The 19,110-nt window shown below is 44.1% G+C and overlaps 1 protein-coding gene across 1 annotated transcript; it reads left to right on the top strand.

The window, feature by feature from the left end:
• Positions 1 to 3,123: 3,123 nt before the first annotated feature.
• On the top strand, positions 3,124 to 18,855 carry cxcr1.L (C-X-C motif chemokine receptor 1 L homeolog). The gene is made up of 2 exons (XM_018235663.2): positions 3,124 to 3,532; positions 17,343 to 18,855. Exon 2 carries the CDS (start codon positions 17,364 to 17,366, stop codon positions 18,429 to 18,431), a length of 1,068 nt encoding a protein of 355 aa, XP_018091152.1. The 5' UTR covers positions 3,124 to 3,532; positions 17,343 to 17,363; the 3' UTR covers positions 18,432 to 18,855.
• The last annotated feature ends 255 nt before the right edge of the window (positions 18,856 to 19,110 follow it).

Here is a 19,110-nt window from a genome sequence, read left to right as displayed (position 1 = left end):
CAGGCAAGGGTCAAACACAGTAGATCAAGACAGGAATCACAAGAATAACACCCAGGAATAAGCTAATTGAACCTAACAACGGGCAAGGTCCTTTAATCTAAATGGATTTATATACCTTTGAATTTCGCGCGACTGTGCCTTTAAATAACGAACGTGCGCGCTGCGTGCGCCCTAGAGGAAGCCGGCACAGGAGAATGAAGCAGCGCGACTGCTGCTAGACCACCAGGGTAAGTTCCTTACACTAGCTGGTGGGAAGGCATTTCGAGGAGATTAGTCGCCCAAAGAAGAGGAGATTTTTTGCTGGGTGACTAATCTCTCTGAAACACTACGTGTGCCATAAAAACAGTATATCTTATCTTATCTTGAACTCTTGGTCCCAGATTTACATCTACATCTATACATCTTTCTATCTGTTCACCTTCCTCTAAAGCAGGCATGTCCATAGTCAGGCCCGGGGGCCAAATGCGGCCCGTTTTTAAATTTCCACCGGCCCTCAGACTCCATCATGAAATTAATAATAATGCGGCTCGCCAGCACAGTTCAATCAGGAATCGCGTCGCTGTAGCAGTAATATTTGGGCACATTAGTGAAATGATCTGCCACTTGGTCTATACTGCTGCCTGTGTGCTGAAGGTGTTAGCAATAGACACATACTGGAACGTAGTGGAACATAGTGACGCCATACTTCTTTAGTTTACTGTACTGGCATGTCAGCCCTAAAGAAATATGCGAAAACAGTGCGTTTCTATGTGCCAGTACGTGTCTATTGCCAACACCTTCAGCATATAGGCAGCAGTATAGACCAAGTGGCAGATCATTTCACTAATGTGCCCAAATATTACTGCTATGGCTATGCGATTCCTTGTTTAAATTAGTTAAATTATGTTAATAGTTCAAAGAATGTCAGGCTGAATGGTCTGCCCCCACACATTTTCACATCACCAAATTTGGCCCTCGTTGCAAAAAGTTTGGACACCCCTGCTCTAAAGACTCTCTCTCCAAGTTCTAGGGCTGCTCATCCAAATTCCTGTTGCTCTTCTTCCTACTTACAACATCTTCCATTCTTCCCCTTCTCTATTTTTAGCATATACATCACAGTCTTCCCTTTTTGGTTCCTCATGAACTTGTTGTGCCTGACAAGAGACACCGCCCTTCTTTCACATTAAAGGAGATAACTTTTATTATGATGTAGAGAGTGATATTCTGAGATAATTTGCAATTTGTTTTCATTTTTTATTATTGAGGGTTTATGAGTTATTTACCTTATTCTTCAGAAGCTCTTCAGTCTGGTAACTAGGGCCCAAATTACCCTAGCAACCATGCATTGATTTGAATAAGAGACTGGAATATGAATAGGAGAGGGTCTGAAAAGAAGGATTAGTAATAAAAAGTAGGGATGCACCAAATCCACTATTTTGGATTCGGCCGAACCCCCGAATCCTTCATGAAAGATTCGGATACCGAATCCGAATCCTAATTTGCATATGCAAATTAGGGATGAGAAAGGAAAAACAGCTTAGACGTTCTTGTTTTGTTACAAAAAGTCCCCACCCCTAATTTGCATATGCAAATTAGGATCCGGATTCGGTTTGGCCGAGAAGAAGGATTCGGCCGAATCCTGCTGAAAAATGCTGAATCCTGGCTGAATCCCAAACCGAATCCTGGATTCGGTGCATCCCTAATAAAAAGTAACAATAACAATACATTTGTAGCCTTACAGAGCATTTGTTTTTTTAGAAGGGGACAGTGATGCCCATTTGAAAGCTGCAAAGAATCAGAAGAAAAAGATAAATAACTATAAAACTATAAAAAAATAAATAATGAAAACCAATTGAAAAGTTGCTTAGAATTGGACATTCTATAACATAATAAAAGTTACTTTAACGGTGAACCACCCCTTTCATCATACTTCCATCATTCAAAATGGAATCAGTCTAAAAACAAATCCCTACCCAAAGCATTTCACAGGGTGAGCCTGTCAGTATACAGTACATCTCGCAGTGGGCCCAACTGTTTGGAAAATCCCATCAGCTCTCTTATTTCTGCCATAGAGCTTTGTTATAAAGATACCATAGTGCATTATGCCATTAAATACCCACAACTGAGCTTGATTACAGAAATGGAACATCTGGGATGATGAAGGTGTATAGTGTAATGGAATATTTAGGGTAGGATAGTGGCAAAATGACAACTATATGAAGCAGTATTATATACCCTTGTAGTTATGCAATATTGAATTAAAGCAACAGCTCCTTATCGCTAATCTCCCCAAACCATACAAGCTCTCACCCGTATCATGCATAAACTGGCCTCCACCACACCCAAGCATCAGGCACAAATCCAAGACAAACAACTTTAAATGTAACAAGCAATTTCTGTATATGATAAAAATGAATTCATATATTGGATACAACAAAAGCGGACCCCTCAAAAAAATAAATGTTTATTGGCACCCCACAAAAGTCATAGGGGCAAATTCACTAAAGCACGAAGCGCCTAATGTTAGTGCATCATGTCACCAGCATCATGTCATTTCGTTACTTCACCGATTTACTAACGGGCGCTGGCGTAAATTCGCTAGCGAAGTTGACCTACTCCAGCGCTACTTCGCACCCTTACGCCAGGCGAAGTTGCGCTTTGGCAAAGGGTCAATGTAACTACGCTAATTCACTATCTTACTGAATGTTACCTCTTGCGCTAGACTTGCCTTCGCCACCTCAGACCAGGCGAAGTGCAATAGAGTAGATAGGGATTGCTTCAAAAAAACGCTGGCGTTTTTTCCTTTTTTAAGGATGATAGGGTGAAAAAGATCGTAAATTTTTTTGGGGTACCCTCCTTCCCCCCTACATTCCCTAACATATGGCACCTAAACTATACACTGGGCACATGTGTAGGGCAAAATAACAACTCTATTTTATTTTATGAAGCTTTCCCAGGCTTGTGTAGTGTAATGTATTTGCTGCTACATATACGTCCATTCAACTTTAACTTGTCGCCGTATGCAAATTAGGCATCGCTAGCGTAACTTCGCTTTGCTTGACGAATTAACGCTAGCGCAAATCGCTACCGTTCACCTCCCTGAACGCAACTTTGGATTTTAGTGAATTAGCGGCGCCCTGGCGAAGTGCGGTGAAGGCGTCGCTAGCGCATTTTCGCTGCTTAGTGAATTTGCCCCATAGGCTGCAATAATAAGTATTTCTGGCCAACCAAGATTTTAGGATCTGTGCCACCATGACAGAATGCTCATTTATAAATAATGCTAGAATCTTAGCCATAAATCAGGGTAAACTGTTGCTTACAATGGGTATCAGATAGGACCTGCACCACTGTGACAGAATGCTCAGCCATAAAGCACAATATATGTTGTACGTGCCCATTCACATTGATCCTTTACTTCCCCAGAAGAAATTGCCTTCTGTTTTAGATTGTGAAAGGCAGAGTTCCTCTTTCTTATAGTAAATGGGCTGCACATTGGTGCTGGGCACAAAGACCTGGAGCATCAGAAGAAGGAACAAGCACAGAGCAGCGGCAGGTAAGTGCACTGCAATATCTCCTGTTATATAAGGAAATACATCATACAGAATATAAATTATATTTGGGAAATTATAATGTAGTTTTAACAAATTTGAATTGCTGTTATTCAATTAGCAGTTTTTGAGGTTTCTGTTCTGCAGTAGTGGGTATTAAGAGTCTTGGAGTTTGGGGTCCCTTTTGTAAGCCAACATTTTGTCAGGGCAATTTAAACCCCTAACAAGTTTACGGATATAGGAAAATATTGGCGTGTCAATAATACAGCCATAGTTTCAAAAATATCTATGGCAGCATGTAAGTGTTCAGCCCAAATCTCACCATAACTGACCTTCAGGTTTGGGTTTCAGGGATATCAAGGAAAGCAAATAAACATTCTCTTGAAACCTTGCCTTTACTGGCTCTACAGGGAATCCACAAGTCATTAGAATTCAGAGCCATAATACTGGAACAACTTTTTACTTACCCCTCGACGCAGATTCAGGCATCGGAGTTCACCGTAGCCGTCTTCCGGGTCTTCTTCTGGCACTTCCGCAATTTCAATCCATTTCGGCGCATGCGCAGTTGTCGCAAACCGGTGAATTGCTCCAACTGCGCATGCGCTGCTTCTTCGGTCTCCGTCTTACCTTACCGAAGACCTGAAAGATGGCTGCGGTGAACTCCGATGCTCTGACTCTGCTCCGAGGGGTAAGTAAAAAGTTAGGGGCATTTCCCCGGGAGGGGGGGGGGCAGTTAGGCTGGGGGGGAGGAAGGAGGGGGGTTTATGTGGGGTGGGGGTTTGGGGTTTTTTTGATAAAGGGTTGAATTCTCCTTTTAGTCTGGTATAAAATCGTGTAAACATTAAATAAAGTCAATAGGCTTGTTTTGCATCCAACAAGGATTCATTATATTTTAGTTTGGATTAAGTACAAAGTACTGTTTTATTATTACAGAGAAAAGGGAAATTATTTGTAAACATTTTGATTACTTGATTATAATGGAGTCTAAGAGAGACATCCATTCTGTAATTTGGAACTTTCTGTATAACGGGTTTCCAGATAAAGGATCCTTTACCTGTATCTCTCTGTACTGAATTGTGCTTAGTACAGGGGGGATACCTATGTTGGCAAAGTTGGCAAAGTTTTTTGGTATTTGTCTGTACAGGCTATAAATATATTTATTTTTGTTCCTGCTGAATTGTGCTTTGTACAAAGGGAATACTTATGTTGCCATAGATTTAGGCTAGGGCCAGACAAGGCTACGATTTGCAGATTCTCTCCAAGTGAAGAATCTGCTGCTCCCCAGCTTTTCTTCATGCAGGGCGGATTTGGCTCAAAATGCAAAATGTCACTTGTCAGTGCCGAAATCCACCGATTCTGCCTGCACCCAAGCGGAGAAAATGTTTCTGGGTGCAGGCAGAGCAGGAACGGAGGAGCAGCAGTGAGCTGATACTCTCCCTGCGTTTCTGGACGAGATCTGCAATCGTCTAGCCCTAGCCTTATAAAATTTCACTGTACAGGCTTTGAGCAATCTTAGTGGGCCGTTCCTGCTAAATTGTGCTTATTACAGTGGAATACCTGAGCTGGCATCATTTTATGGTATTTCTCTGTTTAGGCTATTAGGCGGCTGTTCCTGCTAGGGTTGCCACCTTTTCTGAAAAAAAATACCAGCCTCCCGATATATTTATCTTTTATCTTTTTTTCCTATTAATAGGTGGCAACCTTAGAACTTCCTGCTCAGTTGTGCTTAGTACAGGGGAATATATATGCTGCTGTAGTTTTATGGTATCTCTCTGTACAGGCAAATTTAGGTGGCTGTTCCTGCTGAATTGTGCTTAGTACAAAGGTTTACATATAATGTAGTAGCTCTGTGTAAATATACACGGGCCAGGCCAGCGGGTGATGTAGGCAACCAGGCCGGCCACTTCGGCCCCAGCTGCAGCAGTGCACAACCACGTACGTGCGTTCATAACCGCGCGCAACCGAGGACGCACATACGCAACCGGGGACGCACTTTGACTTCAGAGAGCGCACCAACTTTTCACTGAGGTAACAATTGCTGGACATGGGGAAGGCTGCATGTGAGGTACTTGCCTGGCTCCCCCCCAATCTTTGCACCCTAGGCACATGCCTCTTCTGCCTACCCCTAGTTCCAGCCTTGCACAGCAGTAACACATAGATGTGTACTGTATGAGGTCCTGCCCACCAGGTCTGGAGTGGGAGTCAAAATAGACCCTGGCATTCCAAGTACTCAGAGCCAAAATGAGAGGGTGGTGGGGGTGGGGAAGGGCCCGGTGGGTTGGGAGGGAGGGGGAGCTGGGTGGCGGGGCGGGGGGGGAGGGATGGCGGCGTGGACGTCGCGGGAGGAGGGAGAATACCATGAAACAAAATGAGAAGAAGCCTCCCTCCGGGAGTTGGAGGTCGGGGCGGGCTGGAGGAGGGAACGGCAAGGGCAGGACGGGAGAGAGAGCGGGCGGGGGGGCAGGAACCGGAGCGTGGGCCGGTTCTGGGTCCGGAGGGCAGGCGAGAGCCGGGTGGGCCCGGCGGTGGAGGGGCCAGAGCCGCACGCGGGTGGGCCGCGCGGCCGACCGCGCCCGGGGCGCGGCCCGCGAGGCGCCGCGCCGGCGCCCGCGAGGCGCGGCGACGCCGCGCCCGCCCCGCGCCCCGGGGCCGCCGCGCGCGCGCGCGCGCGGCCGTGGCCGGCGCGGGCCGCCCGCAGCCCGCCCCGGGCAGCGGGCCGCCCGGGCCGGCCCACGCCTGGCGCGGCGCGCGCCGCCGCCCCGCCCCGCCGTCGGGCCGGACCGCGCGGGCGAGTCGGCGCCGCCGGCACCCTCCCGGCGCGGCGGAGCCGGCGGGGCCGGGGGCGGCGCCGCCGCGCCGCCCGCCGCCGGACGCGAGCGGCCGGCCGGCCGCGAGCGGCGGGCCCCCCGCGCGGAGCCGCCGGCAGCTCCGCGCGCCCGCGCGGCGTGGTCGCCTGCCCCCCCCCGCCGGCCGCCGGACCCGCCGCGCGCGGGCGATGCGGGCGCTGCGGGGGGGTGGCCCCGCCGGGAGCGGAGGGCGGCGACCGCGGGCGGCGGAGCGCCGGCGGCAGGGGCCCCGCGCTAGGGCCGCGCGGCGCGCCGCCAACGGCAGCGCGCCCGGCCGCCCGGCGGGGCCGACCGGTAGTAGGCGCGGGGTGTCCCCGCGGTGGCGGGCGCGGGCGCGCGATCCTCCCACCCCACTAATAGTCACTGTCTATGGGACCTTAGTGCAGAACCCACAGATTGCCAGTCCGGGCCTGCTGCCCACAGCCCATTTGTGAGAAGCTTCAGGTAATATAACTGGGTAGAATACTGATCAATCGCTTTTCAGTGTGCTGTTTCTATTCTGACATGCAAATATAGACAAATCAGATGCCGCAAACCTGATCACAGTACAGAGACACTGATGTCACAAACAACTCTAGGGAAACAGAACCTATGTGTTTTGCAACATGGTTACAACAGGGATGGCCGGACATGACTTGTGCAACCTCAGGCCCTGCGTGGTGCAATAACTGACATGCTGCCTAATCCTGTCTGTTGTATTTTCTCTGCAGAACCACCAACCCTGATGGAATTCTCAGTGAACAGGGCTGTTACCATCTGCAACTGGGTCTTATTATATGGCCCTGGGACCAAAGGGGGTTTAGTAGGGACATGTAATAAGACCATTCACTGCAGAAGAAAAAACGATACAATAATAATGTCACTTTCCAACCAGGCTGATGGGTTAAACTACATGGAAGAGTAGGAAGGAATAAGACATATGGGTTTGTGGATAATAAATACAGGACTCGGATTTTACAATCTGACTCCAGTAACACTGGTAGGAGGACTTTTTCTATATTGTTGCAAAACTGAGAATCCAAAGACACACTGAGACAGCTTCACAATAACAGAGTGTTTATGACTTTTATGGAGATTTTATGGAGATACTTCATTGGAATCTCTGAATGACATTGAATTATGTATATAGAAGGTAGTATGGCAGCACCAACGGATGAACACAAATACTAGCACGTGCCCATAAGCCTTACTGAATATTTATAGACAAATATGGTGAAAGTGCATAATATTTCCCTTCCAGATCATGCCAAAATCTAAGCTTCTGAGTTTCCTCTCAGAACTGTGGTAATATTGTGGTCACTTAATGAGTACATAGAAGGGGAAGTGACAGAATTGGATATTCCTTTCCCAAAATGTAGACGTAAGCAGTTTTTTTTTTTATAAACATTCACTTTATTTAACCGGACTATTTTTCTGATGCCTTGGGCCCTGAATTCCCTACTAGAATGGGCAGTGTTTTTTATTTCTTTCATTGTGGCGCTATTCAGTTCCAACTTCCTCTTCCACAAGCTTTCCATCACTTGAAATGATGATGATTTTATTAGAGACCAACACACTGTCCCCTTCCTGCTGCTTTAGGGGACTTAACCATTCTGCTAAGTGTCTTACACTCTGAAACCCAAAAGTAATAGAATGCTTTTTCCTGTCTGCATGTACAGCACCTCCATTTCCCCTCAACAATAGATTCTGCCAGAAGTTTTTTGTCCTCCTTCCACCACCAAGGCAGCTCCTGCAATGCCGCCCCCAGCACTTACCTTTCCTGTGCCGGAGGGGGGTCCTGGTGGGCAGCATTGCCAGTGCAGAGAGTGCAACTGATTTGTCTTTCACAAGGGAAGCCAAATTTCCGGTTTAAAAAAACAGAAATTCAGGTCTTAAAGTTATCAGGAGCAGCTTTTTGCTGCTCCTGGTAACTTGCTGGGACCAAGTTTTCTCTTACTTGCCTAATTGGCAGGGCTGCCATCAGAAATCACAGTGCCCCATACACCAAATCAATTGGTGGCCAGCCAGTTTAAAGGCCCTCCTTCCACAAGTTGTAAAAGACCATTGGTGGCCTGAGCCCCCCCACAAGTTAAATACCATTGGTAAACAGACCCCCCCACACAAGTTAAAATAAGTCATTGGTGACCAGGGCCCCCCTTAAGTTTAAAAAAAAAAAAAACCATTGGTGGCCAGGGTCCCCAATAAAAGTTACATAAAAACCATTGGTGTTCATTGGAATTTACATTGAAAAGTTTTCTTAGTTCTCCTCTTGTTCGGCTCCTTCTTCTCTTTTTTCGATTTGATTCGTCAGCTTCGGGTTCTTTCGGCAGCTTTCAGATCCTTTCAGCGGCTTTCGAATCCTTTTGGGTCTTTTCACCGACTTTGGGTCTTTTCGGTGGCTTTGTTTTTTTTCTGAGGCTTTGGTTTTTTTCGGGCCTTTTCAGAGGCTTTGGGTTTTTTTCATGGCTTCGGGTATTTCTGCGACTTCGGGTCTTTTCGGTGGCTCTGGGTCTTTTCGGTGGCTTTGGATTTTTTCGGAGGCTTCAGGTCTTCTCATCAGCAGCGGCTTTCTATTCTTTGAGACTTAAGGTGGGGCCAGGCAAATCCAGGAAGTGTAGCACCGCCGGGCCCCCCTTTACGCTTCAAAAACCGACGGGCACGGTACAGCTTTACCCACTGTGCCCCCCTGATGGCGGCCCTGCTCATTGGTGCAGCACCCTTGCCTCCAGCTTTGCTGCCCTTCTAGCAGACATGTTGCTTTTGCAATACAATCTCTTTGCAGCACTAGGACTGGTTTCTGGTTCACGGGCTCCCTCTGCTCGTCTTCTACTAAAAGCACTGTTGGCCTGTCCTCCATTGTGGCTCCCTTTCCAGGCCTCCAGTGCTGAGCAGGGGCAGATTTACATAGCGGGAAACCCCTAGCCCTGCTGTCATTTGTCGCCCCCGTACCCTCCCCTTTATTTGCGCAAATTTTTGGAGAAATGGGGATTGGCGCACAGGAAGTTTAAAAAACTATTGTATCTCCTGGGCATCCCCAGTGTTTCTGAACCAATGTGGGTGTGGTTGGGCAGCATGCCGCCCTCTAAAATCCTGCCTCCCTAGGCTCGGGCCTTGGTGGCCTTTCCACAAATCCGGGCCTGGTGCTGAGACATGCTTTCTCCTCTGTGACAGCAGCCTCCATGGCCAAAACACTGTCCAAACAGATTGCAGAGCTATGGCTTGTGCCTGTCTTCCACTTAGGGTTGCCACCTCACCCCTTTAAAACCGAACACAAATGGAATCCACAGCCTGTATGGCTAATCAGCATTTCATGTATATGCATGCTGCAGACTGAAATGATTTATGTGCAGCCATGCATCATTCATCTAAATGATTTTCTAATTAGCCATGCAGGCTGTGGATTCCATGTGTGTTCAGTTTTAAAGGGGTGAGGTGGCAACCCTAACTTCCACTCTAGTTACTGTGCTATTTCTATGCTTTGCAGTTGTTCCTGATGCAGGCAAAGCCTTGACTTTATTTTTCACCAGAACTCCATTTTACTGTGAGTCTGCCAGCAACAGATGCCACCCGGGTTTCTTAAAGGAGAAGGAAAGCTACGGAGGCATTTTATTGCCAGTAGATTAGCTGCAATAGTGCAAGCTAGAATGCTATATTTATTCTGTAAAATGTTTTACCATACCTGAGTAAAAAGCTCTAGAAACTCTCTGTTTGTTTAGAATAGGAGCTGCAGTATTAATGTGGTGTGACATCACTTCCTGCCTGAGTCTCTCCCTGCTCTGGGCTCAGATTACAGTAGAGAAGGGAGGGGGGGAGAGGAACAAACTGAGCATGCTCTTGCCCAGGGCAATGAGGTTTAAGCTGAAGGCAGGAAGTCTAATACAGAAGCCCATGTGTACACAATAGAAGGAAAGAAAAGGGAAGATTGTATCATACTTACCGTGATCTTCCTTTCCTGGACACTCCATGTCATACTTACCGGGATAGCCCCGCCCCAGTGCTCCCATCAGAAGGACCCTCCCCAAAGCTTTAAAAGCCCAACCCCACCCCCCAGTCCGGTGTCTCGTAATAAGCTTCTAGAAACTACCGAAAAAGGGATGGGAAACCTGACATGGAGTGTCCAGGAAAGGAAGATCACGGTAAGTATGATACAATCTTCCCTTTTCCTGGACACTCCATGTCATACTTACCGGGACTTAGCAAGCTAATATCCCAATGGGAGGGAATTTGTTACACATAAGGAAGTGGCCGAGTATAATCTATACCAGATAAAACTCAGAAGAATGAAACCCCCAAAGGTGGACCAAAATCACCTTGTGGAAATCTGTGAACTCTATTTTCAGAGGAAATGGACTGGAAGAGAATAAAAGGAAATAGTACTCCTTAAAGGAACCCACACCAAAGTAATGATACCGAGTGTGAAACCAGCATGACAATTACATTTAAAAAGAGAGAACTATCTCTTATTAAATCGAAGCGGATAGGAACCCAGAGTAACACTTCTACATAGTCTTACTCCTACTACTTACCAGCACGTTTATTCCAACCGCATAACATCCACAAGAGGACTCTTGGAAATGGCTCAAAAGCATGGTACCTGCAAAAGAGGATTTAGTAGGGGGAAGGAAAAATACCATCACTAGTATTCTACATGACCCCGCTCTGTATGACACTACCGGTACATGGCATCACCTAGTGTAGTTCCCAGTCTCTTTAATACTAAGGAACCTGTATTTATTCTAGACCATAACCAATACACCTCTCAATGAGAGGTCCGTAGAATGACTTATGGAGAAGGAGTGCTGCCAATGTGGGAATACCTTACCTGCCCTGTGAGGTATCTAGAAGCATTCTGCAGTCTGTACAGATTGAAATTGTTTTTATCTTTAGCTCATGATCCAACACCAAACAAGACTGGATAGTATTAAAGATCAGCGTGCCCTGGAGTAGACCAGGTAAAAGAAATGCCTGCAGATATGCATAACCTTGCTATGATACAGTCCTCGAGCCTTCACAGATGTGACCTGTACATAGCTGGAGTTATTGTACCCCATAGATTGGGCCTATAAACAATCTGTATGGCCTGCTCCCATGAGTTTACCATATAGGAAGAAATTTGAATGACTCAAGGAAGTATTACAACCAACAATACTGCTAGAGATTGGTTATTCTCAAATCCCCGGACATGGACAGTACCATCCTTAAGTGTTCAAGATTAAAATTAATCTAGGTATGGAGATATAATTATTTACCTATTATTCTGCAATGGAACTCCCCTACTAACCATACATACATGTCCAAGCCTGTTGGCAAGAGATGCAATAACCAGGACCTTGCCTAAGGCCGATACTGCAGCCTTGGTCTAAAAGGATAAAGTGTATAAGACCCTTTTTATAGCTTGATGTTAAGCCCTATGATACTTACCTCAACTAGCCAGGCCAGTCTATGGTGGTGTAAAAGGCTAAACCCAGAGTAACATAGCCCTTTAGAAAACCCAGCATGCCAAGATTGCATGCTTCCTGTCCACCATATGGATTAACATTACAGAATAGCCTGTTATAACGAACCTGTGGATCAAAACTTTTAGCTATAACTGAATTGATGGAGAATACCTAATTTTACAGCCAGCTTTATATGGTACCCATTAATATAATATGTCCCATGAATATATAGTCCGAGAGCTGACCCCTATTGTATTGGAGACAAACTAAATAGGTCTGTATTATAAAATACCTCATTGCAAAGCTCTAAAACCCTGTGGCAGTAGTGAATACAGTATACAGTATGTGATTTAGTCAAACATTTGCACTGACTGATGCACCCACTGTCTTCCAGACTGAGACCAGATAAGTTGCACTCCTGTAACCAAGAAAGAGATCCTGATGAATATCATACCAGTTTTATAAATAGACCTTGATTTATCATTGGAATATACAGAACATCTATCTTGCCTGATATCCAGCTGTGGCGATATTAGAATCCTTGTTAAATGTATATATGACTGTATACATTTCTACGTCCATTTAGCCCCAGGCCAATCCTATCGCAGAAGCAGGATACGTATTTATCTTATTTTCTTAATCAGCAGGAATAAATCCAGTCGTAGAACATAGATTCTAATTAGTGAGATCCTTAAGACTGATAACTATTCCAACAGCCTATAGTTGAATGTAAGCAAATATATGGACCACGTTGACTTCAAAAGTTGTGGTCTACAAGTTCATGTTATAATACAGCCATTGTATAATACCTACCTGCTGTTTGACTATTGCATAACACCCATATGCAATATAGTCGTATACCTTTAAACCAGAATTGGCCACTACTCTCACACCATCTTTGTAACGGTGCATAATCCTATATATTACATAGCATTTATATGAATCAGAATTGGCCTTAGCCAATCCATTTAGACAAGATACATGTCTACATCAGTTACCACCTTTACTGTATCTGTAACCCATATACCGATTGTGGAATACTTACCGGGACACAGTCCCCTAAGCCATTATGGACTGCTGTAAATAAGGGTATAATACTTATCTGCAACACAGCTGACGTACTTAATTAAGTTCATAATACCTATATCTGACTTGGCTAGCGCCTTTAAGTCAGTCTTGGCTGCTGTTATCAGCAAGCATACGTTACCCTATTGGCTTATTTGCAAGAGTAATCCATGCTTATAACCTAAATCAAAGTTACTTGAAACAGACATGACCCAGGGATACTGGAGCCTTAACTTGTGTTACTATGCTTACATACAAACCTGAAGGTTATATAGGCACCCTCCGGAAATGCCTAGAACCTTACCACACCCATTACTCATCAGTTTAACATTTACCTTCAGTTTGGTTGTTCTATTGATTGGTGTCCAAACCAGAGAGATGTATAGCATGTTCATTTACTTTAGTTATAACCTTAGTAAGCACCAAAGCCACTGAAATATTTAAGCATATACATACAGTAAGGTTATAGTAGTGACCAGTGGCTGGCCCAATTAATGTACGACATGTGCATTAGTATGTGGTTATTATAGCCAGCTCCGAACCACTGATGTTACCCCATCTACATTCAGTTTGGTGTAATATTAAAAAGTGCCTATACCAAAAATTTCTAACATGTACATTCATATTTGGTTATTAAAACCAGCTCTGGAACCACTAAAAAGTTTCCACATATACAGTCAGTTTGGTTACCACATAATGCAGCAACAGGCCCAGAAATGTATAACATATGCATTTGTATTTGGTTATTCAAGCTAGCTCTAGAATCACTGAAATGTTTCACATATACAGTCAGTTTGGTTACTGCCTTTTGCAGTGACAGACACAGAAATGTATAATATATGCATTTATATTTGGTTATTCAAGCCAGCTCTAGAATCACTGAAATGTTTCCACGTATACAGTCAGTTTGGTTACTGCCTTATGCAGTGACCGGCCCATAAATGTATAACATATGCATTTGTATTTGGTTATTAAAGTCAGTTCTAAAATCACTGAAATGTTTCCACATATACAGTCAGTTTGATTACTAGAAAATGCAGTGATAGACCCATAAATGTAGAACATATGCCTTTGTATTTGATTATTCAAGCCAGCTCTAGAATCACTGAAATGTTTCCACATATACAGTCAGTTTGGTTACTGCCTTATGCAGTGATAGGCCCATAAATGTATAACATACACATTTTGTTTCCACATATACAGACAGTTTGGTTACTGCCTTATGCAGCGACAGGCCCATAAATGTATAACATATGCATTTGTATTTGGTTATTAAAGCCAGCTCTAGAATCACTGAAACAAACAGTCAGTTTGGTTGCAATATTCAGTAGTGCCAGGACTAGGAATTCCTACATAATGCAGACAGAGCACTCGGCCCAAGAGTAAAGAGGCCCCTTTCTCTGGCTGCCCATCCCAGCTAGCCAGTATCCACATGCTCACACATATACACACGCATATACACACATATATAAACACATATAAATACTGGCTAAATAGTTTACTTCCTTCCATACAGCAATGTCTAAGCTTCTAAGCTAGCTAAATCAGAAGCAGAGTAGAAGAAGTACATGTTAATTTAGTTCACAAACCTATACTATAAAGGAAAGAGTAGTAACACAGAACCTTACCTGATGTTTCAGATAATCAATCTGAGCTGCTAAGGGAGGGGCTGGGAGGGGATCTACCTGTTCATTAACTGAACCTGAACACTGACCTCCAGACTAATTACCCAATTACCTGCAGCTGCTGTTAACCGAACCTGCAGATCAACATAGTATTCTCAGTGCTGAAATAAGAAGGCTAACATTGTATTTGCAACATTCACATCACATATAGACAAGTCTTGCCTTAATGCTGCTTTCAGACCCTGCAGATCATCATTGCATAGAACTGCTCTCAGCACGTAGAAACAGTTTTGCATTATCACTGCATTGCATTATCATTGCTCATAGAACGTAAATATCAGCCTTGCAGCTGCACAGTTCTTCCAATGGCCAACATGGCTCATACTTTTTTAAGAGTTAGGAGACTCTGGAACAAGGTGGCATTCTCAGCTTAAATTTAGCTTTAACTGCCAGTAGATTTAAGACCTCAGGGTTTTCTTTTATTTAACCCTGGAAGCTGCCAATTACCTCAACCTTGGGAAAGTCTTTTGAGGGAGGCAGCTGGCTCTGACACCTAAATTCCTCCAGAAGAAAAAATAATACCCCCATGTGGGGGAAAAAAGAGAAGGAGGCCATAAGGTTCAGGCCGCTAACTAAATATTTGTCATCAGAATAACGTACCTAACTGCCACCTCCCTCTCCCATCCGTAAAAATCATAAAGGGTGTATGAGCCATATACCCCAATGCCGCTGGACGCTTTTTAGACATGCCCAGGTAGGCATACGGATGGGGGGACATAGCACTTGCCACAGACCTGGATGTAATCAGGCTGGAGGGCACATGGATCAAGGAAAGCAATGATATTAGCCACAGTAAAAACTGTGCCTACCTGATCCAGATGTTTAAACACTGAAGATTCCACCTGAGGTAATGTGCTTAGGGGTAAAAGATCACCAGGACCAACCCGAGTCCCTAGGACGCTAACAGCAGCCCTACTGCTTCCCCAAGGTTAAAAAGAAAACTTGCTTCTAACAGGAGCAAAAAAAAAAAAAAAACTGAAGCAGAAGGAAAAAAAGACACCGGACTGGGGGGTGGGGTTGGGCTTTTAAAGCTTTGGGGAGGGTCCTTCTGATGGGAGCACTGGGGCGGGGCTATCCCGGTAAGTATGACATGGAGTGTCCAGGAAATGCTGTGTTTCTTTTGACAGGGGACTCAGAGCAACATTACTTTGGGGGTTTACTGGTATATTTAGATGGACCTTTCTGATAAGGCTTACTTCGTTGTAACCTTTCCTTCTCCTTTAACTTCAGCCTCCCTGTACTTGGCAGGAAGAGTGGCTATTTTCAAATAGCAACAACATTTGAAAAGATATACTTAGTAAGGACTTAAGTTGGCCATAGACGCACCAATAATATCGTACGAAATGAATTTTCGTATGATATTTTGTGCGTGTATGGCAGGAGATGAGCCGACCGATATCAGCAGAAGACTTGGATATTGGTCGGCTTGTTGATTGGCCCTGGCGGAAAATTTGCCTTTGTAGGCACCTGAACATTGGCCACTGTTTAGTGCTGAATCGTCAGATACAGGTAGAATTCTATTGTTTCTACCTGTATAGCTGACGATTCAGCTCTACACGTGTGTATTTAAACGAACAATCTTTCTTGGATAGATCTTTTCCAAGAAAGATCGTAATTGTTACGTCTATGGCCACCTTAACCCTCTGTGGCAAACAGATGACATGGGAAAACCAATACCAGCACACAGGGTATAGCCAATAGCTAACATTCCTTCTCTGTATAATTGTACATATGAGTATGAATCTTACTGATACAATTCTCATTACATAAACACAACAAAAAACAAACCAATGTGCAATCTTCTTTACATAAAGCCTGACAAACCTAATACATTGAAAATGCAAAACATAATGTTAGTAAACAAATGATTTCTCCCAAAAAGTGCTCTTTCTTATATTCATATCTTTAAATGGGTTGTTCACCTTCAAATTTACTTTTAATATAATAAAGTGGGCCAGATTCAATTCAGTGGGAAAAAGTTATCTAATGGTTTAACATGTGAAAAACTCATGGACTTCAAATTCAGTAATAAACCTTTTTCTCACTGGATTAACGGCTGTGGGCAGGACCTCATACAGTACACATCTATGTGTTACTGCTGTGCAGGGCTGGAACTAGGGGTAGACAGAAGAGGCATGTGCCTAGGGTGCAAAGATTGGGGGGAGCCAGGCAAGTACCTCACATGCAGCCTTCCCCATGTCCAGCAATTGTTACCTCAGTGAAATGTTGGTGCGCTCTCTATAGTCAAAGATCTGGCCCAGTAAGTGATATTTTGAGACAATTTGCAGTTGGTTTTAATTTGTTATTATTTGTGGATATTAAGTTATTTCGCTTTTTATTCAGCAGCTCTCCAGTTTCCAAATTCAGTGATATGGTCGCTATGGTCCAAATAACCTTAGCAACCATGCATAAGAGACTGGAATATGAAAAGAAGAGGGCCTGAATAGTAAGATGAGCAATAAAAAGTAGCAATAAAAATACATTGTAGCCTTACAGAGCATTTGTTTTTTAGATGGGGTTAGTAAACCCCATTTGAAAGCTGCAGAGAGTCAGAAGAAAAAAGCTAATAATTAAAAATTACTTAGAATTAGTCATTCTATAATATAGTAAAAGAAAACTTAAAGGTGAACTACACCTTTAAGGGAACATTCCTTTACTTTCCCAGAGACTAACTACATACATATTGGTAAGAGGTTCTATATGGTTCCCTTAGCTAGCACAGTCAAGGTATAGCTTATTGTATGAACATTCCATCTTCTAGTTTCAGTACTAATCATTTTCTTCTATTTGTATTTCTCTTAGGCTGCAAACCAAGAAATAAGCATGTCCTTTGTTTTTGATGGGTCCTTGTTTAACGACTTTGACTTTAACTACACAGACATTTCTACAGAATTTCCAACTATTATCTCCGCCCCATGTAAAAGCACATGGGTTATCAACAAATATTTTGTGGTTGTGGTCTATACTCTTGTGTTCTTTCTTAATGTGGTTGGCAACAGCCTTGTAGTTCTGGTCATCTACTACAACAAGCTGAAGAGGACATCTACTGATGTCTACCTTCTCCACTTGGCCATTGCTGACCTCCTGTTTGCCACTACCCTGCCCTTTTGGGCAGCATATAAAGCCAGCCAGTGGGTGTTTGGAATTTTTATGTGTAAAACTGTGTCAGTATTACAGGAAGTCAATTTCTACAGTGGGATCCTTCTTCTGGCCTGCATAAGTGTTGACCGATATCTCGCCATTGTCCATGCCACTGAAGCTGTTACACAGAAGCGACACTGGGTCAAGTTCATTTGTCTGGGCATTTGGATTTTTTCACTCGCTGTATCACTTCCAACTCTGTTGTTCAGAACTGTGTTCAAAAGTCCTAAAGATGCATATGTCTGCCATGACAGCATTGGGAATGAAAATACAGAAGACTGGATGATCATCTTGAGGATAGGGAGACACTTGGTTGGCTTCTTCATACCATTGATGATTATGCTCTTCTGCTATGGATTTACCATCAAAACCCTCTACCAGACCAAGAGCAGCCAGAAGCACAGAGCAATGAAGGTTATATTTGCAGTCGTTCTGGCCTTCCTGATCTGCTGGTTACCCTACAACCTCACTGTTATTGTAGATTCCCTGATGAGAACCAAGTTTATCAATGAGACCTGTGAAATGCGAGAACATTTAGACGCTGCCCTCTCAGCTACTGAAATATTTGGCTACATGCACAGCTGCATCAACCCCATTCTATATGCATTTATTGGACAAAAGTTCCGGAACAGTTTCCTGAGAATCTTGGCCAGCAAGGGCATCGTTAGCAAATCATTCCTGGCTCGTTATGCTCGTGGGTCTTCCTTTTCCATTGGCTCCACTTCTGGAAACACATCCACCACACTATAACCAGCCTGCAATCATTGTAAATCTTTCATTTGTGTTTGCATGGCTGCTTCTGGCCACATAAAACTTGATATTCACTCAAACTCCGAATTGGACAGGGAAAAACTGCCTTCAACTGCAATTCTAGACATTAGAGCTGGTACTGTGTCTGCTTTATGATCAGGCTATGATCAGTCTTTATATATTTCAAAAGTCTAGCTTCAAATTCTATGATAAATTCTGATAATATTCTGATGCTTTCCCATGACCCGTAAGCTTAGCTCCAGAGAAGCAGGGATAACTCTAAAGGCTTGGATCAATACTGTTATAGGGTTAGCACAGTAACTTCAGTATAACAAATACTTATTTCTAGAGTTTAGTTATCCTTTAAAGGGATACTGTCATGGGGAAAAACATTTTTTCCAAAATGAATCAGTTAATAGTGCTGCTCCAGCAGAATTCTGCACTGAAAGCCATTTCTCAAAAGAGCTAACAGATTTTTTTATATTCAATTTTGAAATCTGACATGGGGCTAGACATATTGTCAATTTCCCAGTTGCCCCAAGTCATGTGACTTGTGCTCTGATAAACTTCAATCACTCTTTACTGCTGTACTGGAGTCATATCACCCCCTCCCTTTCACCCTGAGCAGCCAAACAAAAGAACAATGGGAAGGTAACCAGATAGCAGCTCCCTAACACAA

This window comes from Xenopus laevis, chromosome 9_10L (assembly GCF_017654675.1).
Source record: "Xenopus laevis strain J_2021 chromosome 9_10L, Xenopus_laevis_v10.1, whole genome shotgun sequence".
Classification (NCBI taxonomy): Eukaryota; Metazoa; Chordata; class Amphibia; order Anura; family Pipidae; genus Xenopus; species Xenopus laevis.
This window is presented reverse-complemented; position numbering and strand designations above follow the sequence as displayed.

What these genes read in the sequence shown, in the direction of transcription:
- cxcr1.L (XM_018235663.2), top strand. Translation starts at nt 17,364, where the DNA reads ATGTCCTTTGTTTTTGATGGGTCCTTGTTTAACGACTTTGACTTTAAC.